The 25,049-nt window shown below is 40.6% G+C and overlaps 1 protein-coding gene across 1 annotated transcript; it reads left to right on the top strand.

Moving 5' to 3' along the window:
* Positions 1-2,305: 2,305 nt before the first annotated feature.
* Positions 2,306-23,861, top strand: SPTY2D1 (SPT2 chromatin protein domain containing 1). The gene is made up of 6 exons (XM_072864672.1): positions 2,306-2,467; positions 12,877-12,991; positions 14,485-16,278; positions 17,106-17,262; positions 17,923-18,000; positions 20,172-23,861. Exons 1-6 carry the CDS (start codon positions 2,408-2,410, stop codon positions 20,266-20,268), a joined length of 2,301 nt encoding a protein of 766 aa, XP_072720773.1. The 5' UTR covers positions 2,306-2,407; the 3' UTR covers positions 20,269-23,861.
* Positions 23,862-25,049: the final 1,188 nt, after the last annotated feature.

The raw sequence follows: 25,049 nt of genomic DNA, 5'->3' as shown, positions 1-25,049 counted from the left end.
TGCAATCTGGGAATCCTGAAACAGCTCAGCGTCATTTGCTACTGCCCTACAAAATGCCTGCAGCATACATTTACACAGTGCTATTATTTCTCCCATTGGCCCTAACACAGACATAAATCCCTGCCGCTGAAGGACACGTGATTATCACAGTATTGTCATATACAGGAAAAGGTAACGAGTGTGGTTAAAGGTTTTCAAAAAGTGGCATGCAACAAACAACTGCAATACCATCCCCTGGCCTTGTCGTAACTCCTCTTTTAGATGCAGGGAGCGATTTTCTCCACTCATCTTCAGGATTGCAGTCAGCAGAATAAAGTGCAGTTAGCCAAGTATTCCTGCCAACTCTAACACGGACCAAAGTAAGAAAACATAAAAGCCAAAGAGCAACAATCATCGCTCTGTCAATACTGTTGTTGTTATACAGGAATCTGAGTCATACTAAAAGGCGTCTCAAGGAAGGGAGCAGTAGAGATACAAGAAATTCAAGACGGAGCAGGGAAATTCTGATTAAAGAAGCACCAGAGCAGCGATGGGGTGGCAGATAAGTACCAGAAAATGGCATCATATCCTTCTTGATAGTACCACAGCGGGTAACAGAATGCCAAAAATGAGAGAAAAATTGGTGACCCACTCACTGCCTGTGAAGAGAGACTGACTAGAAAGGCTTAAAATTAAAAAATACTTCAACTGAAAATTTAAAGAAAGTAATAACATGAAGAGGGTAGAAACCAGAAGAGGTGATCTAGGTCTGAGTCAGAAGTAAAAAGTCCGTGCAGTGTCTTATAGAGATGAGAATTAAAAGGGGAAGAGAAAGATTAAGAATTAAAGATTCTTACAGGACAAGGGGTTAAATCAGGACTGTGGCCCAAGAGAAAGCAGTGGGAGATCAGGAGTGTCTACTCTGCACAGATCCGTGCAGAGATACCAGAACAAGCATTACAGAAACAACTTCAGATCTCCTGTAGTTCAAGAACTACAAAAGCCCAGCGAGTTAACTGGTGCAGTGCCTCACTCAAATAAATTGTGCTGTTCCTCCCCTCAATTAAGGCCACACTGGGCGTCTTTACACCAGGTTGCAACGTGGCTTATAGCTACACCCAGAAAGGAATTTCAGATACAGAAAAAATAAAGTGGCGGCAGCAAAGAGGCAAAGGGAGACTGGAAAAGGCAGGAACCTGGAGGAACTGAAGGTGAAGAGTGGTCAAGTAATATCAATGTTAAAGAAGAATTTATGTTAAAGAAGGATAAAATGAAGAAAAAAGCTTCCTTTCAGTGCCCAGGTTTCTGTGCACAGCGGTGTGGAGCAGAGGAATTTTTGTCAGATGAATCTTGGGTAACAGTAACAGGAAAAGAGCTGACAACCAAAGGGAAGAGTCTTCAGTCAGCTGGTGTTCTTGCACAATTTTCCGGGTTGTCAGAGACTTGGAAAAATACTTGATCACACACAGCGTTTTGTTTGGCCACTCCGAAGGTCAGCATTGCTCCTGGGAGCCCTGTTTTATCAGGCGGTATTCACGCGGCCAGGAGCATACTGCTGCTGAAACTGTGACACCCCTAGAAGCCAAGCACCGTTTTTCAAGCCTTGATAAGCCAAGAAAGATCACTCCAGAAACTTAATACATACTCCTCCTTTGCTACAGGGTTTCTGCTTGGCCGCCGTCTCCTCAGCAGCTGAGCTGGCGGCTGGAGCTGACCTCGCAGCGCTCGCTGGGAATGCGAGCGGGACGGGGACAGGTGTGTCGGGGCAACAGCCTCCGGGCAACCGCCCCTCGCCCCACACAGCTTTTCCCCTTCAAAACCCCACAAACCTCATCGTCACCGAAACAGCAAGAGCTACTATTAAAAAAAAAAAGTAGTAATTCATGTTGATTTGCTGACGTGCCTCTATGTCAAGGCCGGGGGGCTGATAACATGTTCCTCTGGGTGAACGCGGTGCGCAACGGCGCGGCCGGGGGAGTCCGAGGGGACAAAACCAGGCATCAGCCCGACAGCTGCTTGCGGAGGGCTGCGGGCAGGGCGGGGGCGGCCCCGGCGGCCCTTATTAGGCCGCCCCCGCCGCGGCCTCGGGCCCCGCCACTCCCCCGGGGCTCACGGTGCGGCGCCGCCGCCGCCACCGGCCGAGGCACGCTCCGCCCCTCCTCCCCCTGCCTTCGCAACGGACGCGTTTCCTGAGGCGAGGCGCTCGTCACAGGGGAAGTGACGCGCGGGCGGTGTGACGCCGGCGCGAGGCGAGGTGATATAAAGGGTAGGCGGCGGCGGCCGGAAGCGAGCGGAGCGGAGCCGAGCGGCGCGGCGCGGCGCGGCGGGGCGGGCGGCGGGCGGGGGCAGGTGGGGGCCGGCCGGCGTCGCCTCTGCCGGGCGGGGAGGAGTAGGGCGACTGCCTCACGCCCCCCTCCCCGAGGCAGCCATGGATTTCCGCAATATTCTCGTGATGGCCTCGGAGCAGCAAGGGCTGAACTCGGTGCCGGTGAGCTCGGGGGTAGCTGGGACTGTTGGGGCGGGGTTGGGGGGGAGAGAAGCGCGAGGCCGGGGCACGGTGACCGTTACAGCCGTTGGGACGGCGGCGCCCTCGGCTGCCCGCGCTCTAGCGGCCCCCGGGGGGCGGTTCCCGGCGGCTCGGGGCTGGGCCGGGTCGTGCGGGGGCCCCGCGCTCCCCTCACGGGGCGTCGAGGCTCTCGCTTGGGCCTCTGCCCCGCGCTTCGGCCCCGCCTGGGAACCGGCCCGAGGAGGCTGGTCTACGGGCCTGGCTAGCACTTGCGGAGCTTGCCCGGCCGGCCCGAGGCCGGGCCTTTCGCCTCGCCGTCCGGAGGTACTCGCTTTTGGGGGCTGGAGAAACGTCTGTGTGCAGGGGGGCGAAGCGGGGCTCCTTCTGTCAACAGGTCTCGGCACACTTCGAGCTGGGAAGGGACAGCCGGGGTTTGCGCCTTCCGGTCGCCAAAAACACCGAGATCCTGAGAGCCAAAACAGTGGTGCAGGGGAAGGCAGTGGTTGTGGTTAAAAGCGGGATAAGTTCTTTTGTTTGCTCTGAAAACAGAAGTCTGCCACGTCTCAAATGTGGGTCGGAGACAATGACAAGTTTTGGATGAATGTGCTGTGTTGTCCAATACCTTTGTATCCATTGCTAAGGAATCGCCTGCAACAGCTATGTGGGGATGACTGGTGAAAGGCATTTGGTTTATTATGAATATTATTCTGAAGTCTGTATTTCAGCAGTTTGTATTTTAACTCAAGCTATCAGTTTTATGTTGATTCAGTATGAACTAACCCACTTACTTGGCTGAATGAAGTCTGGCAGTAGGAAGGGCCTTTTAGGACATTCATATACTGGGTTTCATTCCTTTGGCAGGACCCAAATTACAAGTTGTGTGTGCTTATTTGGATAAAAATATTTTCTCTTTGGTAGCCACCAGCTAGGGAGACACTTTTCCTGTCTTGTCTTGGTAACCAAGTGCCAGAGTTCTGTGTTTGTCTGATTAGCTCGCTTATACTGGTGTAAACGAGAGGGTAGTTGTTTTTAGCATAAACTATAGGAAAAACAGAAAAAGCAGCGTACTCTTTAGTTCTGATGCTACTGAAATGGAGACACTCAAGGATTGAGAGTCTCTTGGTCTCTCTATATCACTAGTAAAACTTTGGTAATGTTCACTAATATTGTGACCAGTTGATAATATGGACCAACCACACAGCAGATGCGCATAATTCATCAGATTCCATCATGTTTTAAAAATTTTCTAAAATATACTCTTTAATATTTAGCCTCATTTAGTTTGTCTCTGACTTTACATAGAAATATGGTTCGTAACATAAATATGAAAATATCAAATATATAAATACTTAAAGATATTTAAATGCCTGTTTTATGACTCTTAAAACAAGCTGTTCCACTAAATTGTCATTGGGTGGTTGTAGTTCTTACTTTAGATGTTTAAAACTTCTTTTTACCTTCTTAGTTTTCTCATGCAGCTTTAATGTACTGTACCACTATTTTTTGTCCCATATTATAAACCATTATGATGATTTGATGAAATATCTGCCATGTTCTATGTTGCAGATGTGATGGTGGAGGGAGGCAATCCTACTCGTGCAATGGATAAAGGAAGGATTAGGATTTGCTTACCTGATTAACTCATGGAGTGAGAGTGCAATTCAAGCCATAGCTGAAGCAGTTTGGTTTCCTGCTGTTGTAGCATGTTAGTGGTACAGCTTTTAACTCTAAAGCTGGCCTTAGTCTCTGAGCAAAAGTGGAGCTCCACTTGGCACTACTTGAGGTCATCTGCAGCTGTTAGGCTTCAAAAGAGGGCCTGTGGAGGTTTTCTGATCAATGGACATCAAAGTGACTCCACTAGATTAAAGCTAGTACATAAAATATGTTCATATAAGAATAAGATAATTAATCTTAAATATTTTTATTAAAAATACCATACAGGCTAATTACAAAATTTACTGGTATGTAAAGTTAACAGGTTTCCAGAAATGTTGGTTCCTGCATTAATCGGCATATCCCCTGAATTTCCCTTTGAGAAGTTTAAAATAAACTTTACAGTGCACTAAACTAAATATTCCATGCCTATTGTAATGAAAAATAGAGTAACATGCACAAGTAGTATATATATGTCAGAAACAAACTATAGAAAAGCTCTATTTAAGAAATAATGTGGCCCTGTATCGTAAAAGAGGGACCTGTATAAAACAGGTATTGCATCATGTCCCTGTAAAAACAGATCGGCTTGTTCATCTCCCTATGGAAATCCAGATTCAAAAGGAACATTGCTGAAATCAGCCTTTCAATGCCCCATTAGTTGCATCAGGTTTTGTTTCTAAATGAAACAGTACATTTATGAACTAGTGTATAAGCTATTAATGGTGTGTTGCTAATAATCTTTATAGCGGTTGTTGAAAAGAGCCCTAGTTTTTCTCACATAATGTTCCATAGGGGCTTCAGTATTGTGTGTGTATATCTTGTTACATGTGTTCATATTAGCAGTTCATTAGATTTCCAATGTGATCTTGCTTTGATCAGACACGATAACCAGTTATGAGATTTGATATTGATTTCAGCAAGATTTAAGTACTTCCTCTGTCACTATTCTTTTTGGTGAAATTGGTATACTCTGTTTTATGTGACATAATGGATGTGGTGAAGCACTTTGAGATGTTTGTATGGAAGATATTCTTAAAAGTATGAAATTGTATTGCTTTTTTTAAAAAAACACTGAGCATAGTTAGAACCAAGTCATTCTTTTATTTCACCTTGTTTCTATTGTCATTAATAATTTATTAGAAATTATAGCTCCCTACTCCTTGTAACTGAGGATGAATCTTTGGTGTACAGAACTTACAGAAAATCTGATACAGAACAGCATTTAACCACAAAGAGGTGACCCAAAACTGAAACAGCTTGTCATCCACGTCAGCACTTGCTAACGTGTCATTTTAAGTCAGGCTGATACATAGTGACCATGAATCGTTACAAAATAGCCTCCAATAAAGTTGACAGGTACAGGTAGCTACCAGAAATTTGGTATTTGCGAAGTAAAACAGTAGCAAAATCCCACAGTTTGTTCCTAGGACCCTGTGTCTTACAGAGCCTGCCCATGAAATCGTAATCTACAAACTATTAAGCGTTTGCCCATAGGCAAGATAAGCCCTGCAAGTGAAATATGGAGAGTGGCTGTGAAGTACAGATTGCTGTCGTAGAATCAGACTCCTATTCGATTGGTTTGTATGCATTTATTACGTGGTTAAAACTATCTCAAAACAGGGCCTAGAAATGCTTTGTATTATATCAGCATCCACACAAGGAGAACTGCAAGGTATGCAATGTAAAAAGTTGGCAGGGGGTGAGGAGGGCTTTTGTTCTCAACTTGACTGAACTTGATAGTTAAGTTCCAGGCGCTTGCAAACACTGACTAAAATGTGTAAAACTTTCAGCTTTTCCTATCCCTGGTTTCTCTTTTTGCATAAGCAGATGAAAACGAGGACTACAGTACCACTACATAAAGGAAAGCATAAATTATGCTTTTAAATTTTTTTTTTACTGTGTGAAGCAACATTTAACAGAAGAATTTTTTCAGCTAATGGTTCAGCTTGGGTGTTGTGACAGCAGTTGCAAAATCTTAAGAAAATTATTTTTGCATTTTTAGGAGTAAAATGTATGACCCTGTTAAATTGGTCTGGGGAGATGAGAACAGTATGAGCTGATAGTTAAAATACTCTTATCAGTAAAGCCTTTCTCTTGGTAGGGGTTTTTAGAACCTGAAGAGAATCAAACAAATTTAAGCATGCTTGGTGACTGCCATTTACTTTGTCATAACTAGATATTGGTAACAGTAGTTGCGAAATACTTTCTTAGAATACATGCATGTCATGCTAACTGCCGAGTGAGCTGCTGGTAACCCCAGCATGGTGTCTGCAGAGCGGACAGTGCTGAGACTGTAGCAGAGGCCTTGGGAGTACAAGCACGGGATGATAGCAGGGACCCCTGGGCAGTTAACACAAATGACCCTGTATCAATTTGGAAAGCTGCCTTTTGAGGAACTAGTGTTAGGGCACTGAGAGAGGAGTGACACAAACAAGGATGTATGTGTGGCTTAACTGGGTGAATGAACCATTAGTGATGTTATCAGAAAGTTATACCCTGAAGAATATTTAGGGGGAAACAGGGACTTCCAGTTGGAGAAGGCTACATGTCTTGATGAATGGTAAGGAAGAATAGGAAAAGTGTTGTAACATTGTACAGGGGTCACAACTTGCTAGTGAAAAACAAGCAAACAAAAAAAAATACCACCCTGTGAGAACCTGTGCAAGTTGCCCATATTGGATAGCACAAGTGGAATTGTCTTTACATTGCATGTGTAAGTCCACAGCAAAAATGATTAGTTGCACAGGTGCTCTACTTGAGTCAGGTTTGGCAGAATTGATCGCTCATATCTTGCATTGCTACCTGTGTAAATATTGATCATCGTTAAAGGCAGTACTACTTCTGTAGATTGTGTCTGGGTCTAGTACTTTGGTCTAGACCTTTTGGGGCTTCATTTGGATGCCACAAAGCTTATAATAATTTTATAAAATCTGTTTGACAGTCCAAGATTAGGCATTTGAATGCTGACATCAAAACAGCTGCAACTGTATCAGGATTGTGTGCCACGTTTTAAAGTCAGTGATTTAAGAGGAAAACCTTGGTTGCAGATTATACAGTTAAACTTGTGACCTGGAGCTTACCTACTGGCCAAGGCTGGCTACTACACCCTGGCACTTTGCATTTAAGGGACAGATGTCTTATATGTATATAAACTATACCTGATATACATCTCTCAAGTCAGTATGCATGTGTGTGAATGTATAGGCACATACAGCCTGGTGGGTTTTTTTTATTTGACATATTAATACCAATCTTTTTAATTAATCTTTTTGTTTTGAGGTATACTTTTCAGAGAAAAATCTGCTTCTTTGTCAGTCATGTAACTTCATATGCTAGATAGCCCACTGAAACAGTTTATTCTGGCTGTAAGTGGAAAACAAATAAGATTTTGCACTGTTATGGACTTTCTACCATACTCTTAAAGTACCATTGGTTAGACTCAGGGAGAGCCAGTTATTGGGTAAGTAGTTATGGGAAGGTTTGCAGAGATGAAGGTAAAAAATGAGAAACCTCAGGAGAAATACTATTCACTAGTAGGAAAAGACTTGTTATTTCCTGAGGGTACACAGTTGACGAAAGGCACTTCCACAGCCTTTACTTTTTCCTTTGGGTAAAGCAGTGCCCACTTTGTGCATCTCACCAGTGTTCAGTTAGAGCTGTCACGCAGTTCTACCCAGAGAAATTATCAGTGTTTACAACTTTAGTGCAGTGTTCTGGGAGCAGCTTGACCTGCTCTCTCCTAAAGGCTAAACGTTTCTGTTTCTCCATTTATTTAACCAACTTGGCAATAGCTATAAAAAGCCAGAATAGGCAGCTGCTGCTTGGATGATAAAGTAGTGACATGCCCCGGCTTATTTTGTCTGGTTTACCTGGAATCTGATGCATGTTCATTTGCACTGTAAGTAAAACACTTTATCAGTGCTTGTGGAATATGTGCATGGTTCAGTGCTTTTAAAAAGACTAAACTTAAGCTGGTTATTTTATGCTATTTCTAAATGAAGGTGAACAAAACTTCTATCAACAATAGTAGTGATTCACAGTACAGAAAATGGGTATTAATTTATGAATCGTTTAGCTATGTTTTCAGTTGTTAGTCAATATCAAGAAATGCTACTGTCCTGGTTTGGGCTGGGATGGGGTTAATTTTCTTTCTAGTAGCTAGTATGGGGCTATGTTTTGGATTTGTGCTGAAAACAGTGTTGATAACACACGGATGTTTTAGTTGTTGCTAAGTAATGTTTACACTAGTCAAGGACTTTTCAGCTTCCCATGCTCTGCTGGGTGCACAAGGAGCTGGGAGGGGGCACAGCCAGGACAGCTGACCCCAACTGGCCAAAGGGCTATTCCATACCCTATGACATCATGCTCAGTATATAAACTGGGGGGAGTTGGCCGGTGGGCAGTGATTGCTGCCCGCAGACTGGCTTTTGTTCCTCTCTTGCTGTTTTCCTTTTCATTACAATTTTTTTCCCCCAATTCTTAAGCTGTTCTTATCTCAACCCACAAGTTTTCTTTCTTTTGCTCTTCTGATTCTCTCCTTCATCCCACTGTGGAAGCAGAGGGTGAGCGAGTGGCTGTGTGGTGCTTAGTTGCTGACTGAAGCTAAACCATGACAGCTACTGATAGGAAGACTTAAGTCTTGAATTTTGCACAATTTGACACATTACTGTGACAGTGAGAAAACAGCATGTCTGTCAAGCTGCTTTACAAACCTGCTCCTGGACAGGACTGATGGTTGTAGTGCAGCAAAAGAAAGCCTGAAAACTGCTTCCCCATCACTAATTCTTTATAAGGCTTCCTAACAGGATAGATCAATCTACATTTGTCCCTGCTGTTTAGCAGTTTTGAAAGGTGCTCCTTAGGCCTAAAACTCTTTCAGAATCATAGAATAATTTAGGTTGGAAAAGACCTGTAAGATCGAGTCCAACCGTATCCTCTGTTTTGAAAATGCTCTGTTTTTAAAAACTCTGTGGAAATTGAATAGTTAAACCAAGTTTTGCCAAATTTGGTTACCAATGGCAAAACATGATATGTTGAACTCCGGGAGTAAGATAATTTACATAGACATTATATTAATATGAGTATACTACAGAGTACCTCAAATTGTTCCTAAGGTACTAATTTGCTTCAACCTTTTTCTGAAAGGATTTTCACTCATAATGTGTGGATTGCTTTGCTTCTCTAATCATTCCAGTTTAGATGGAGTTACTTTGGGCCACTGAGTCATGGACTACATTTGAGCAAAAATTGAGAGGCAGTACTGCATTGTGGTTCAGGTTTCCTGAACAGTTAGGTCTTGGAATACTTTTGGTGTAAACAACACAAAAGCTGGGGAGGGAAGGACCTCAGCTTCCCAGAAGAGAAGGGCCCAGCTCCAGCTATCTTATCCTTTAAATAGTCCTAGCTATGATGATCAGTTCTAATGATTTCAGTTGTAAGTACCAAAAATTGTTCAGAGTTGGAGCTTCTCCAAGTGATAAGGATTTACAAAATCACTTCTCAGATTGTGGTAAACTCTCTTGCGCAGAGGTGAATCTTGGTAAATGAGCTTGACACTAGTAGGTCTTTAATGTGATGAGGCAACATGTCAGGTTGCACTGCTGCAATGTACATGTATGGTGTATCTCTATAAGTTTGTTTTAGTAATTTCAGAAATTACTAAAGGTGACTACAAATAGCTGTTATTGTAGCTGCCCTTCTTGAGGCCAGTTTTGGCTGCATTTTAGAAATGAGTCTCTGAACCTTGCTTCTTAGTGCATGTGTATACAAGATAATGTATGGGTCTGCACATTAGTCATTAAAGTAATCCAGGAATCTGTTTATGTGCTGCTGTTTCAATGAATTAGAAATTAGAACAAAGGCTTCCATTGGGTGATATTGAAATCTATAGGGAGTTATGCTACTAGCTTGCCTGATTATTGCTCCTAAAACATTTGCGTGTAGGTTATCCTTACCAGATATTTTAATTTTTTTAGTTAAGTTTCATAAGGCTATATGAGGATAGGAAGATATTTATGGGAATAATGACTTGTGTAGCTTTTTTTAGTGCTGTTTTTATTTGGGACCGTATTTCACAGCGCTCTCATTTGGTGAGGATCCTAACTTTCCATGTGGAAGATCTTGGTTTAGCTTATAATCTATTGGCTTACTACTGAAATCCCAAAAAACCCCAAACCTCTCAAACAACAAATAGAGTTGCTTTTTTTCCTAAATGTATTCTTCAACTTTCCATCTGCTTCTGGGTTTAACTGGCTTCTACTGTATTTATTTTTGCAAGTGTCCCTGTTCTTCTCATTGCTTTGGTTATCTTCTCTAGTCTGTTGGTGGGAAGAAGATCAAAAAAGTCTGTTTCCATTTTATCATTCTAAAGCCCAATCTGATAATTGGTACCTTTATGAAAGGTAATGTCTGAACAGGTGTAGCACACTAGTGCAAGTGTTTGTTATAGATCTCAGTAAGAAAGGCATTTGGACTCTTAACATATTGATTTAAATAACATTTATTGGAGATAACAAGAGAAGGAAAAAAGGGAATAGCATAGATAACTTTACAACTGTTCAGCTGCCGGAACCCCAAGTTGTACAGGACTGGACAGACATCTAGGCATGGCAAGCTGTGCAAATCCTGTCTGTGTTGAGGATCACCAGCGTTGTAGTCTTTAGAGCTTTTCTAGGATGTTCTTGGAAGTAAACAGCTCTATCATTTTCACTGCCAAGCAAAAGGATGTTATATGAAAACATGCTGCTTCACTTCAAGATATAGAATCTTAGAATAGTTTGGGTTGGAAGGGACCTTTAAAGGTCATCTAGTCCAAACCCCCTGCAGTGAGCAGGGACGTCTTTAACTAGAGCAGGTTGCTCAGAGCCCAGTCCAACCTGACCTTGAATGTTCCCAGGGGTGGGGCATCTACCACCTCTCTGGGCAACCCGTTCCAGTGTTTCACCACCCTCATCGTAAAACATTTCTTCCATGTATCTAGTATGAATCTACCCTCTTTAAAACCATTACCCCTTGTCCTATCACTACAGGCCCTACTAAAAAGTCTGTCCCTGTCTTTCTTGTAAGTCCCCTTTAAGCACTGAAAGGCCCCAATAAGGTCTCCCTGAAGCCTTCTCACATGCAAGTGGTATAATTGCCAGGTGCCAAGTCGGGGCTGCGTATTCTGTCACAGTTGGTCTGCTGAGTTCATCCAGCAGTCTCAAGTGGTAAGGATATTAGAGTGCAGGCCTGCGCCTATTCTTGTTAACTGATATGCAGATCACTAACTCGATGTACAAAAAAAAATAATCTTCTGTTTAAGATCACTGCTGCAGGAACTAAAATCAGTACCACTGGCTTTAGATCAACCTACTAATTATGCTGGTGAAGTCAGTTCCAACTTACTTTTGGAGTAATTCCTTTTTTTAGTTGATTTGTTTATTTTCACTGAATAGGATAGCCTGAAACTCAAATGAGCATCCATAAAAAAGCTGAAAGCCCTAATGGACTGGTAAACCTGCAGTCTGGAACTGAACAGACTCTGGCAGCTTGGGCTGTAGTATGCTTTTGTCTCCTGCTTGGTCAAAGACTAAGACTGAACTGAAATATTTTTATTCCATTACTGATGCAGCTGTTGCGTTCCTTCTCAGTCTAGTGCATTTTACTAATTTCTCTTGGTTTCCCCTACCTGTCTTCTGGTTTACTGTTCATTCCTTCAGAAAGCTGAGTGCACTGTTGTCACGGATGAGTGGAATGCACCTCTCAAAAGAGAGAAGTAGCAATATATTTTATTGAGATAAAATAATAAATTGACAGTTCAATAAGTTTGATGGAATTTAACAAAGTTTTAACAGTGGTTTGACAAGGTTCAATAAGTTTGATGGCAGGGGTCACCTTATTAATTACTGCATGGAAGAAACATACAAAGGAAAATTGAGTTAGAATGATTCACACAGACTGGAGATGCAAAGAGTAAGGAGGACCATCCCATTGAGTTATGAGGCTGAGTGGACCCCCTTGCTTTCTAAACTCCTTTTGGAGCCTAGGTGTAGCTGGATCCAATCTTAGTCTCAGACTTGGTCAACGGTTTATGTCTAATGGAATTATCCATACAATGTTTATAATAATATTGAGTAGCTACATGGATTAGTAATGTTTCATAATATTAATTCAGCATGCTATCAGTCACTTACCGAGGATCTGTCGCAGGTAAGGGATCTCTCAGGTAAGGAATCTCTAACCTTGAGAGGCATCCCTGCTCAAGGGGAGAGTCACCTGGCATGCAGTCCAGCTGCAATTCAGCGAGAGCTCAAATTGGGCCCATCCTGATGGTAATATTTATAGGGGGACGTAGTTGGCTGCTAGTCAATAGTATAGACAAGACAGATGTCTTTGTTTTAGCTCTGGTATCTTGTTCTGTACTTTGGTTATCTTGCACTTTTGGGTTTTGAAACTACCTTTCAAAATATTTAAGACACCTTCACTTGCTTGTACGTGAGCCTAGGGCTTTCTAGCTCGCAAGTTCACTCCAAGGACACGCGGCCTGTTGCACCTTAGTCAGCCTGAACCAAAGTATGGCTAGGAGTCAAGTGTATCCGTCAACTCTCAGCTTCAGTGGTAATTCATTGTTTGTTTATTCTGTGCCATCTCTATGCTTAAAGTCAAGTTCATGATTGCTACGCAACCCCTCAGTTTTAAAAACTTTAAGATTTTTACATTTCTTAACTTTTCTGACATATTTCTTTGGTTTTTTTCAGAAAAGGTACAGTTTGGCTGTTGGTCCTCCCAAAAAGGTTCCAAAAGTCAAGGGTGTAGAGTCTGCAGCAGTGCAAGCATTTCTCAGACGGCAAGAAGAAGAAAAAAGAAAAAAAGGTAACAGTCCAAAATATTTCTTATGGGAGACTTTCCTTGACTCTTTGAGACTTTGTCGCCTTATTCAAAGCTCTTGCCAATACAGCTACACATCTGCTTCTGGAACCTATGCACATAACTGATGCTGAGGGAAAGCCAGGACTAAGTAAGGACTAGGGATGTTTGCGTGCTTTCCTAAGGAGTTAAATGTTAATCAGCTGTGCTAGCATTTACTGTTGGAGATCGAGTAGTAGTTAAGGTGAAGAGATATTGCAAGAAACCGTCTGGACTTTTGGTAACTTAACTTTGAAAAGCTTTATCTGTGTGAAGAAATGGTAAGAGTTCCTGTTGTTGTCTTAATCTAGTGTATCAATACAGTCTGAATTTTAAATTTGTATGGCAGAGGTTTTGTTTGAGCCACAGTTTTTCCACTGTATTATATTTCCTTTAAATAGCCTATAGAATAAACTAATACTGCGCTGCTTCTCATGTTAATGTTTTGTTAAAGGTAACCAAATCTGATGGACCGGATGGCCCAGGGTATTCCTCCTGTCCCGGGCCAGTCATGAGCCTGCTCCTTATCCCTGCTGCCAGGTCCAGCCAGAAGCAAGACTGAGCATGAGTTCCACATAGGCATGCACACACTTGCACTCTGCACAGTCACAGCCCTTGACAATAGAATAACATAGGCAGGGAATGGTACCTTTACAGGCACCCACAGCATGAGTAGCCCAATCCATTTTCTAGGAATTGATGCTTTTCCTGAGTCTTTCTGGTACTTGGCCCCCACTCCCTTGGTCTCTCCAGTATTTGGCGTTCAGACCTCTCATCCTATTTACCAGCTAGTTCAGCCTGAATTTTGTCTGCGGATCACACACAGGCTCAAGATAGAGGGCATACTTATGCAGAAAATAGCTAAAAACAGTTCAGTAAGAATACAGGACAGACTGTGGAGATGGGGCACAGGGCTCTACCAGACAAATGTAGTGACCAGCAGCTTGCTTATCTGTGGCTGGCTGCTTCTGTCTCTCCCTTACACCCCTCTACACACACACTCAGCCTGTTTTCCAATTCTTATCCCTCCAATGCTCTTTGATTCCCTCCCTTTCATCATCTTCCCTTAAACATCTGATAGTAAATTCTGTACAGTCTCAAAATTCTCTTGCTCAGTCTCAGAACTCCTTCCATTACCCAGAGATCCCATAAGTCCTGTACCTCATCATACAGTAATTCTCCTTAGCTTGCATAACGTTCAGGAGAGCTGCTTTGGTTGAATCACCTTAGCGGGTTTTGCAATAGCAGCATTTGACTTAATTGTTCGCCTTTGTTGGAGTAGTTGATTCAGGTGGGTTAGCTTGCCTTGTTTGGCAGACCTCTGACCACTTTCTGGTCTATTCGAATAGCTGTTAGCCAGATATCCTTAAACTACTGTCCTAAATGGTTTTATCAGTTTGGAAGAAATTGAAATAAAAAGTAGTGCTTTTGCATAACTTTCTCCTGGTTTTCTTTTACAGCACTGGAAGAAAGAAGAAAGAAAGAAGAACTCTTGGCTAGACGTATTGAACTGAAACATGACAGAAAAGCAAGAGCTATGGCCTCACGAACAAAGGACAATTTTTATGGCTATAATGGCATTCCTGTTGAAGAGAAGCCTAAAAAGAGGAGGACTTGTGAGAATGTCGCTCAGGCCCCAGAGGCTGAGTATGCAACAGAAGATGAAACTGAGCAACTCGAATACAGTCAGACTGAATCTGAGCATGAGCAAGAAGAATATGAAGAGAAACCATCCAAAGTTGCAGTGAAACCAAAGGCGCCTCCCAAAAGTGCACCAGCACCTCTGAAATTTGCAGAGCTCTTAAGGCTTGCTGAAATAAAACAGTATGAACCAGTAGAAATAAAAGCAGTGAAAAAAGTAGAAGAGAGACCCAGAACAGCAGAAGAATTGAGAGAGAGGGAGTATTTGGGACGCAAAAACAAAAGAGTAGAAATGCATAAGAAAAGTGAGAAGGAGATTAAGAGTACAGGGATATCCAGTTCTTCAAAAAAAGTGACTTCTCAGAAAGAATCTGTAAATGCAAAACTTAACAAAAGCTCAGTAGATAAACATTCCACACCAAAAGGCAGTCTGTCGTCTTCTATGAGTGGTACTGATAAGAAATGCAAAGCACCAGTATTGACTGAAAAACACTCACGGTCATCATCTTCCTCCAGATTTGATCAAATGGAAAAATACTCACAAAATGGCTCCTTAAAAAGCTCTACTGGTAGCAGTCATAGTAAATTACCTGTCAATGGTATTGGAAAGTCTGGCCCAAGCTCTCATGTGCCACCTTCAAAACCAGCAGCCAATGGGGCTCAGAGGCTACCATCTGCTAAAGAATCCAGCCTGAAAAAGTCTGTCCATACAAAATCAGGAAATGCTGCAGCCCTTCAGCATGGAATCAACTCCAATGCAAAACGATCAGGCAGCAGCTTAGGAAAAGGAGGACCTGGACATCCAGGTGGCGGTTCAAGTGCAGGACCTGGGCGATCGAACAGCAATTCTGGCATGGGACCTGGAAGGCCAGGAAGTGGTTTAAGCCCGGGACCTGGGCGACTGGGCAGCAGCTCAGCCGCAGGACCTGGAAGGCCACACAGCAGCTCAAGCCCAGGAGCTGGGCGACTGGGTGGTGGCTCAGGCATGGGACCTGGAAGGCTGGCTGGCAGCTCAAGCACAGGACCTGGGCGACCAGGCGGCAGCTCAAGCACAGGACCTGGGCGACCAGGCAGCAGCTCAAGCACAGGACCTGGGCGACCAGGCGGCAGCTCAAGCACGGGACTTGGGCGACCAGGCAGCAGCTTGGGCACTGGACCAGGAAGGCCAAGCATCAGCACAAACACAGGACCTGGGCGACCAGGCAGCAGCACGGGTACAGGACCAGGAAGGCCAGGAGTCAGCCCAAGCACTGGACCTGGGCGACCAGGCGGCAGCACGGGTACAGGACCAGGAAGGCCAGGAGTCAGCCCAAGCACTGGACCTGGGCGACCGGGCAGCAGCTTGGGAACAGGACCAGGAAGGCCAGGAATCAGTGCAAGCACAGGAGCCAAGCGACCAGGCAGCAGCTTGGGAACAGGACCAGGAAGGCCAGGCATCAGCCCAAGTGCAGGACCTGGGCGACCAGGCAGCGGCTTGGGTACAACTGTAAAACCGAAGTGTACTGTTGTATCGGAAACTATTTCTTCTAAAAACCTAGTCACGAGACCTAGCAATGGACAGATAAATGGAATGAGATCTTTTCAAGGGCATAGACCTGTGTTTCATCCACAAGGTATAAAGTTTTAGAGCAAATAATTTTTTCACTTAGTTTTGTTTCGAATTTTTTATATATGTCTAAGTTGAGGTCATTGAGGGTCTTTGACAATTATAGATGCAATTAGGAAGACTTGGACAAAATACCATATTTGCCTTTTAAAGAGTACATTTAACAGTAGAATGCTTTTTTCTGCTTTGCAACTTTTTATTTATTTTTACCTATGCTCATATTCCTTGAAATACAGGCCTGGGTTGTGAAGTATTATGTGAAAGAAAACTAAGCAGCCTGTGATGGATGTTGGTATACGAATGCTGTTAGAAGGAAAAGAATTGAAGGATTCACTTTCTGCATCACTTAATTATGCCTTGTCTTTAAAATTTCATAGTGTCTTAAGTAACAGATACTTAAAGTGGTACATGAAAATTAAAACCACACAGCAAACCTGTGACTGATATTTAAGTGTTTTGTAAAATTCACCTTATCAGTAAGCAAGCAGTTCTAAAAATGTATTTCTGAACAGTTAACAAGCAGCATGGACTCTAGCAAATAAGTGTCTAGAAAACCTTGAGTAAGAACATAGACTTCTGTCTGGTAGTTTCCTCAGGATGCAGTTGGCGATACTGATATGTAATCTTCTACAGCACAACTTAGAGGTAGTATTTCCTTTTACTGAGTTTCTGAGAATTGCTAGTTAACTTGAGGCAGAAGTTTTCCACCTTGAAGAAGTTTTCCACCAGAGCTGTAAAATGGCTGTGCCCAAGATATAGCAAGGAGAAGTACTGTTAAATTAATGTTATATTAATGTTATTAATTAATGATTTTTTCACTCCTCTGTCATTTAGGTCTTGGAAGACCACCTGTTAGTTACAAGAGACAAATAGAAGATGATGATGATGATGAATATGACTCTGAAATGGATGACTTCATTGAAGATGAAGGGGAACCCCAAGAAGAAATATCAAAACATATTCGGGAAATATTTGGCTATGACCGGAAAAGGTAAGAAAAATGTCAATTTTAAGATACTGCAGAACAAGCAACAGAAATTAATATAGTTCAACAAATAAAAATGTCATAGAAATAGGGGAAGTGCTGGTATCCAAAAATGGTTTTGCATTGCAGAAATTTCACAAGCATTAGAGCTGCTTCTGTGCAGAAGGGACCTTGAATTTTCACAATGCCTGCCATGTTCTTCTGGGGAGCAATAAAATTTGATGCAATAGGACATAGTTGGAGAACAACACAGCTGCTTCAATGTCTCACCTGTGTCATTCATAGCAACTTTTCCCTATTATTGGATGTTAAAATGCTTTCTGTAGCAGTCTGCGGTATTTCAGAATTCATCAAATGTAGCTGCCTGAATACAAACTGCTAAATGCAAGAGTGTTAGCTGTTCTGTAAGAGGATCTAACTTGGTATGACTAGGAACTGCTGGAAAATGAAGGCTCTTATTTGACTTATTTAAATACTTCCCTCTTGTCTGACAATAAGGTATAAGAAGGCAAGCATTTTAAAGGCTTGTAACCTAGATTCTTTCAAAACATTAAAATCTGTGTATGGCAAGGTAATTTTTCTTTCTAACAAGGGATGTGAATTCATAACACAACTGTACATTATCGTGGTTTTTTAGTGTGCTGAAAACTGATATTTAATTTCCAGATACAAAGATGAAAGTGATTATGCCTTACGTTATATGGAGAGCAGCTGGAGAGAGCAACAGAAAGAAGAAGCTAGGAGGTATGCACAGATTTAAACTCAAAAAGTGGGAAGCTTGTTTATTGCCCAAGTCATGGGGCTAAGTTAGAGTGGATATTTGCTACTTTTTATAGCAGAGGTAAATAAGCCTTACTATTTTTTATAAGAAAGCTTAGGTAAAGATGAAACTCAGCCAGCCAGTGGTGAGTACAGTAAATAAATCTTGTATGTTCATTCTCATGTATCACTAAATTTGCTTGGGGAAAAAAAACACACAAAAAACCAAACCAAAACCAACTTATGCCCAAAAATAATCTTTTTTTTAATAATATAAATTTCAGTTGAAATGCTAAACCCTTCAATTTGTCCCAGACATTACAATATTCTGCTAGTTTGAGGACTGGAAGATTTATTTGTGTTTATATACATGTGTTTGTGTGTGTATATTTGTATGTATTAAAAGTACTCTGACAAACTTATGTAATCAGTGATTTATAATATGAAGATTATATTTTCGTATTGGTTTTGACCGTTGGTTTTTGGCCTCTAGACCTGCACAATTCTTATGTTGCTATTATAAAATGTGGTGTTCATAAACTGATTTTCTTTTTGGTTTTAATGGCTGGTGGAACAAGCTTTGTGAAAGTTATAAGAGGTTTTTATAGATAATGGAAAATATTGGAATACACTGAGTTACCAAATTTTTTTGTTCTACTGAATTTTTTATATTGTTATTCAGAAGGTGCCTTGAGCATTGGAAACTTGCATCTTCTTGAAGTTATAGTCAGTGTCCTTATTCCTCCTGGCTCCTGGGGAATAGCTGCAGCTCATGCAAAGCTATAGTCTGTTAAATGGAGTTAGAGGAAACAACTGGAATTTTAGTGATATTGCTATTGACCGAATTTTCTGAAGACCTAGAGTGAAGTTTTGCAGAGCCGAATACCTGGCCAACTTTTAACTACACATGCTAGTATAAAGGAAGGGGAGATAAGAAACTCGAGTAAAACTGAGTTTAAGTATTTTCAATGCTCAGCTACTTTTCGCTGAGAGTTTGGTTAAAAGCATTGTGACCCTTGAAATGAGGAACTTCTTCTAACCAAGCAATCCCACTAAAATTATAGTTAAGTTCTAAGTTGAAATGAAAAATGATGCCTCAAGCCAGAGTTTTATCACATAGATCCTTGATGTGCTTGTTTCTATTCTTAATTTGGATTACTGCAGTTTCCTGAATTCAAGATGACTTTGCCATGCTTGTTTAGATATAAAATCAATTTCAGAGCCTGTACTGGAGCAGTTTAGCCCAGAACAGTTGAATCTTCATTGTCATGTGGTTGAACCTTTTGCATCGAGGTGCATGCTACACTGCCTTATGTTGCTTCATAATGAACTATGGATGTACAAATGCACAATGTACAAACGAGGCAGTAGCTGATCACCAAATAGTAACTTTGCCAAACCCATTCCTAGTATCAAACCAGCAAGGCTATCCAGCCCTTTTTTATTGAAGAGGAGATCAGTGATTGCAGATACTGTTTTAAGTATCACTTTCAACATACTGACTTGCTGTAGTATGTAGTATGTGGAAGTTGAAGAAATTATGCAGGGACATAGCTAGAACATGCTGTATTAGCAGAGTCTCTTCCTCGGGCCTGTTCACCAGAGTCATGGCAGCTAGATAGACTGAGCGTGGAGCAATGTTGTGCTTGTAGCTACGTGAATGGTGCCTCAGGCCAGGAAGTTGCGGCAAAATCTTTTGCTTCTCTACTGTTTGACATATCCATTTTCTCCCTTGCCAATGTAAAAGGTTTAGGTAGCACTCAGCGAAGTTGATGAGTCAGTCCTGCTATGACTTTTATGTAAGAGTTACATTGGCAAGAATTGATGGATGTGTTTCAGCAGCTTCTTTTCGGAAAAAAATGACCTTTCGTATTAAAATCAGTTTTTTTCACAATCTTGATTTTTTTTTAACAAAAGTTTTAAATAATTTTTCTCTCAAAAGATTTGATTCTAATCTAATGATAAAATCTTGATTTATTTTCTAAAGCTGTATTCTTGCTATAATTAAAGAAAATTTATGATTGTTGAACTGATCTAAAATTTTTGCTCAAGTCAGCTGTAATACTTTTAGGATTGCTTTCCTTGGGGGAGGGGTAGAAGTAAAATTTCATGTTTCTTAAGTAGCACTGTGTAAAGGATTTCATCTTATTTGGCAGCTTGAGACTCGGTGTTCAGGAGGACTTAGAAGAATTGAGACGGGAAGAAGAAGAATTAAAACGCAAGAGACAGTCTAAGAAGCTGAGGACACGTTAACTGACTTATGGTGTTGACTTTTGTTCATGTTTCTGCTACCCTCTGCCTCCACACATCTCTTATTCTACTTCAGTTTCCATTTGCTTGTTCGAGGGCAAAAGAATATTTAAAGCGATTAAAGTACTGAAAAGCAAGACTTTAGTTTCACCTAAATAAGATATTTATTTTTAATACTTGCCAGGGTTGGTTTTTTATGAAGAAATTGATGCACTAATGCATATTATTAAGTGGAATAAAATTAATAGATGTTTCCATTGATTAAACCAGTTCAAGATGCCAGCAGAAATATTGACTAGCTATGCACTGACTCAGAACTGTGTGGGCCCATATACCAGTAAACCAATTTTGCATTCACTTGAAAGAAAGGAATAGCATTCTTGTTCCCTGATATTTCTTGAGACTTAGAGACATTGCTTTATATCCTACTCTGTCTCCCAACTTGAACCTCAAAGTATTGAAATGTCATCTTCTGTACGGAAGCAGCTTGGGTGTAAATTCAGCTGTTGCCACAGATGTTCAAAGCAATAAAGTGCTGCATATTTTCTGATTTGAGGACCCATAAAAATAATTTGAACCTCTTTATTTCTAAACAGAAAAGTGCATGTCATTTGCAAATTCTACAGTTATAGATATGGCCAAAAGATTATGTTGGCTTTTGCTGTGTCTAGAATTCCAATGCCAATCTAATTCAGTATGATAAATACACACCCTGAAAACAGGAATTTCTAGTGTTTGTATGTAACTTGTGCTTTTGGGCTCAAGCGTATGCTTGGGAATTCTTTTCCTGCCCTGTAAATCTTCACATTTGTTTAACAGCTTCTGCTGCTTTTACAAATTGTGTATGGTGCACATGTTTTTTCTTGCATTAAACATCCGATGTGTTAAATGATTTAAAATGTGAAGCAGTCATTTATCTAATTAGGTTTACTGTTTAGAAAGCACATCAGAATTAAGTTTTGTTAGAATGTATTTGCAGCTCTTCAGTATTAACAACTTCATGCTAACTAGTTAATACTTGTGATTAATTTCATCGAACCAAAAATCTAAAATGTTATGTATAGCAGGAGAGTTAGTTCAGTTACTTACCTTAATGCCCATATTTGCACATTATTTCTAACTATGCACTTAAAGACTGTTTCTTTCAGTAACTGAATTTGTTTACAATCAGCACAGGGTTCATGTAAGTCTACAGGAGTTGTACTGAGAGTCTGAAGCTCAAATCTGGTGTCGCATCTACTTTGTTTTCCCCAGGTTGCCCTTCAAAGCTCACCAGTATCACTATTCAGCTCTGCCTCAAGCTCCAGGACTCTGATAGTACTTCTGGCTTCAGCTGCTGATGCTCTTATGTTTTAATGCTAGAAGTACTTGGAAAAGTACAAAAAGGGCTTTGGGTGCTTGTTGGGACAGGGGGGGAAGTAAAGGAATAAAAAGGAAAAATTACCTTGTACAAGAAAAACAAAGGAACCTTTCCTATCTGGGGGCTATTCTTAACAGTGTTGCTTCTAGGAAGCCGTTCAGATAGCAACCAGTAAGAAGCAATCTTGGAAGCTGCTGAAGTTTAAACATCTGACTCTTAATGTAAGAAAAAACAGATTGCCTTTTTAAGATGTTTTCTGTCAATGGCATAGCATTTCACTGCCTCAGTAAAACACTGACATGAGTAAGCTATTGGGATAGATTCTATAAACTAATTCAGTATTATCTGACAAGGAGCCCAGATGAAGATACCATCATTGCTCCTCTGTATTTTTAACTTTCTATATTAACTAACAAAAACTGTTTCTGAGTGTATGCACTTGAGACCATGCAAGATAGTGTAACCTCACTGCTTGTCTAGAAGTGTGTTGTATTCACTCTGCTTCATTGGGACCATCTAAAATTTTCTGTTGTAGTTCCTAGAATTATCCATTCAAGACAATGAACACGGGGACCATGATCAAGTTACTGTTTGGGGTTTTTTTTACTTCTTTTTAGCTGGAGAAAAGCTCTAGGTCTGTCTACTCAGACACCTATATCAGCTGTGAGCAACTTCCTGCCTGGCTGGGGGGAAAAAAGTCTCTTACGAAGCAAAAGAAATATATTCATTCAAAATTGGTTCAGTTGGGAATTAAATCTGCATTTCAGATAAATATAGGTGAAATCAAACCTGATTATTTCACCACTTTTGGATTATTTAACCATGCAAGATCAGTTAAATTTCTTAATCTGTAAAGCACTTTGTCATTTGTCTTTTAGATGGTGACTGGAATGTACTCTGCTAGCCTCCCTAAGACACTGTATAACTGTTTCTTCACACAGTGATCATTGCTTACATTTTGCCTATTTCGTATGAAAAATTATTCAAGGACAGATTTGTAATTTTTACAGTCAAGAAGTACTTTCTCATAATTGGCATGGGATGCTAATGGTTTTCAAATTTTGTACAAATGTTTGGGTTTTAATGTGTTTGCATTTGCTGCATATTTGTAAATCGGCTAGGAAGGAACTAAATTTTTTTGTTTTAATTCCTGACCTTGTATCCAAAAACATGTTTACTCTTTTCCAGATTAATAGTATTAATCTAACAAGAGTACTTCCGTATCTGTCCAAAGTGCATCTGAATTTGAGGTCAAGAAAAACTGGAAGAATGCTTATATTGGTTTATGAGACCTGATGTTAAGCTAATGATTTAGTTGTATTTAATGAAATTCTGGTTAGTTTTTTAGATTTTTAATTCACTGTTTGACAATGTGCCTTTTTTACTAAATTGTGTCAAAAAAATAATGAATGTAGGAGTATAAAAAGGTTGGTCGGTTTCTGCTATCTCAGATTCTATATCCTTAAACTTGATAGTGTGAAATGACATACTTTTCATAAAACCCTTCCAGGTCTGGCTTTGATTGCACAATTACAGTAGCTACTTCTTTACTGCTAATGCTAAATCAAATGAAGGGCACTTTCTATTGATGACTACTTTTTGAAAATGTCTTGTATTTACATTTGAGCTGTATTTCACTTTACAGCGATGTCTTTTGGAGGCCAGGGTTTTGCATATCACAGGAAGCCTTAGTGTGCAACTCTGTGCTGTGCTTTAAAATAAAAATCTTTCAAGAAGTATATGAGATCTCTATGGAAATCTGGATTTATTTTTGTGTAAAGCCCAAAATATTGTCCAGGAAAACTAATTTTCTATTTTTTTTTGCATTTTGTAACATAATCTAGTAGCTGATGCATATTTCTAGATATAGCATATTTCTGGAGACCAAAACATGTCAGAAAGAAAATAAATATATGGAGAGACTGGTGTTTAAATTGTGATGAATGTACTTCTATTTATTTTGGTGAGTGGGTGTGATGCAATATTAAAGTGTTAGTGTGTAAATAAGGGTGCTTCTAGTTTTAGCCAATGATTTTTTTCTTTGGGGATATCATTTGTGCACAATGTCTTTTTACACTATGTGACAAATCAGGTTTAAAAACTCGTACATAGCTTAACTGTTTTCTGGTGCTGTCAAGAAAGTGTATACTTTTGCACACACCAAATGCATATAAGTTTTGCAGAGTATGTATACAATAAATTACAGGCATTAAACATTTTACTGCTATTTCTCATTGGTTTACTTTATGGAAGATTTTTCAGAATTTTTGACTGCTGGTTTCCTCTGAGCTGTCACAACAGCATTAGGCTGAATGTTCTCCAAGAATTGTTCTCCTGTTCTCATGCAGCCAGCAAGAATGTATGAAAAAATTAATGGAGTCCCTTAAGCATTCAGAAAAGATCTGAACATCATTGGTGTCTCCTACAGTTTAGTGTATATATACACTAACACACTTGAGTGTACACACTTTATACTTGTGACATAATATATATTTGGAGGTACATGTATTTTTAGAATGATAATATACACAAGTGTGCCAGTTGCCTTTAATCTCTTCCATTTGGAGTGTGGCGTTTCATCCTGCAGTTTCATACACAGCATCTTTCTTGGATTCTCTTATTCCCATGTAAAGAATCTGAACCTCCTCGACTGCTCTCTCCTATGGAACAGCTTATACTTCGACAGGTGGAGGTAAATACCAGGGACTGTTTGATCAGCTAGTGCTGTGACCTGCTTCCAAATAGATTAAAGGAATACACATCAAATTGAGCCCTTCTGCCTTTCCTTTGAAACAGCAATGCTTGCATGCTCTTGTGCTTAAAATTTTTTTTAAAAAAATCACATTGCAAATTAGCATTTAATCAGTGTCCTACAAATACCTGGTTTTGAGGGTATGAAATCCTACCTTGTTTGGAATTACCTTGTATGGAATTCCCTTGAGATTTTTAATGTATCTTAATAGCTGTAATCAGTCATTATTGGTCATTATTTCAAAGCAAATATATTCTGTTCAGGTGGAGGGTGATTCTACATTGAGTTATCTTAATCTAGCCAGTAAAGCTGTACTTCTCTGGAAGCAATAAGATTATTTTACTCAGGTTTCGAAAAAAAAAAAATAATTACAGCTTTCCCTCGTTTGAGGGCAGTTTTTAGTTGTAATTTATTTGAAATAACATTTTAGTTCCACAAGACAGAACTGCAGTTTAGTCACCCCATAGATAGCCTTTTCTTACCACTTGAAATGCATATGGAAACACTTATTTTTCTGTGAGCCGAGGGATCCAAAAAGCCTTTGACATATCATGCTTAACATACTTTGTGGGATGAAATTAAAGACAGAAGAGGTTCCTGAAGTAATGAAACATCTCGCCAGTTTAGTTCTAACTTCTCTGTCCACAACTGATGAATGGTTTTGTTTTCCTG

Source organism: Ciconia boyciana, chromosome 6 (genome assembly GCF_034638445.1).
Source record: "Ciconia boyciana chromosome 6, ASM3463844v1, whole genome shotgun sequence".
Classification (NCBI taxonomy): Eukaryota; Metazoa; Chordata; class Aves; order Ciconiiformes; family Ciconiidae; genus Ciconia; species Ciconia boyciana.
This window is presented reverse-complemented; position numbering and strand designations above follow the sequence as displayed.

Coding starts and splice junctions, on each gene's coding strand:
- SPTY2D1 (XM_072864672.1), top strand. CDS start 2,408: ATGGATTTCCGCAATATTCTCGTGATGGCCTCGGAGCAGCAAGGGCTG. Junction 2,468..12,876: donor AAGGGCTGAACTCGGTGCCG/GTGAGCTCGGGG, acceptor GGTTTTTTTCAG/AAAAGGTACAGTTTGGCTGT. Junction 12,992..14,484: donor AGAAGAAAAAAGAAAAAAAG/GTAACAGTCCAA, acceptor TTTCTTTTACAG/CACTGGAAGAAAGAAGAAAG.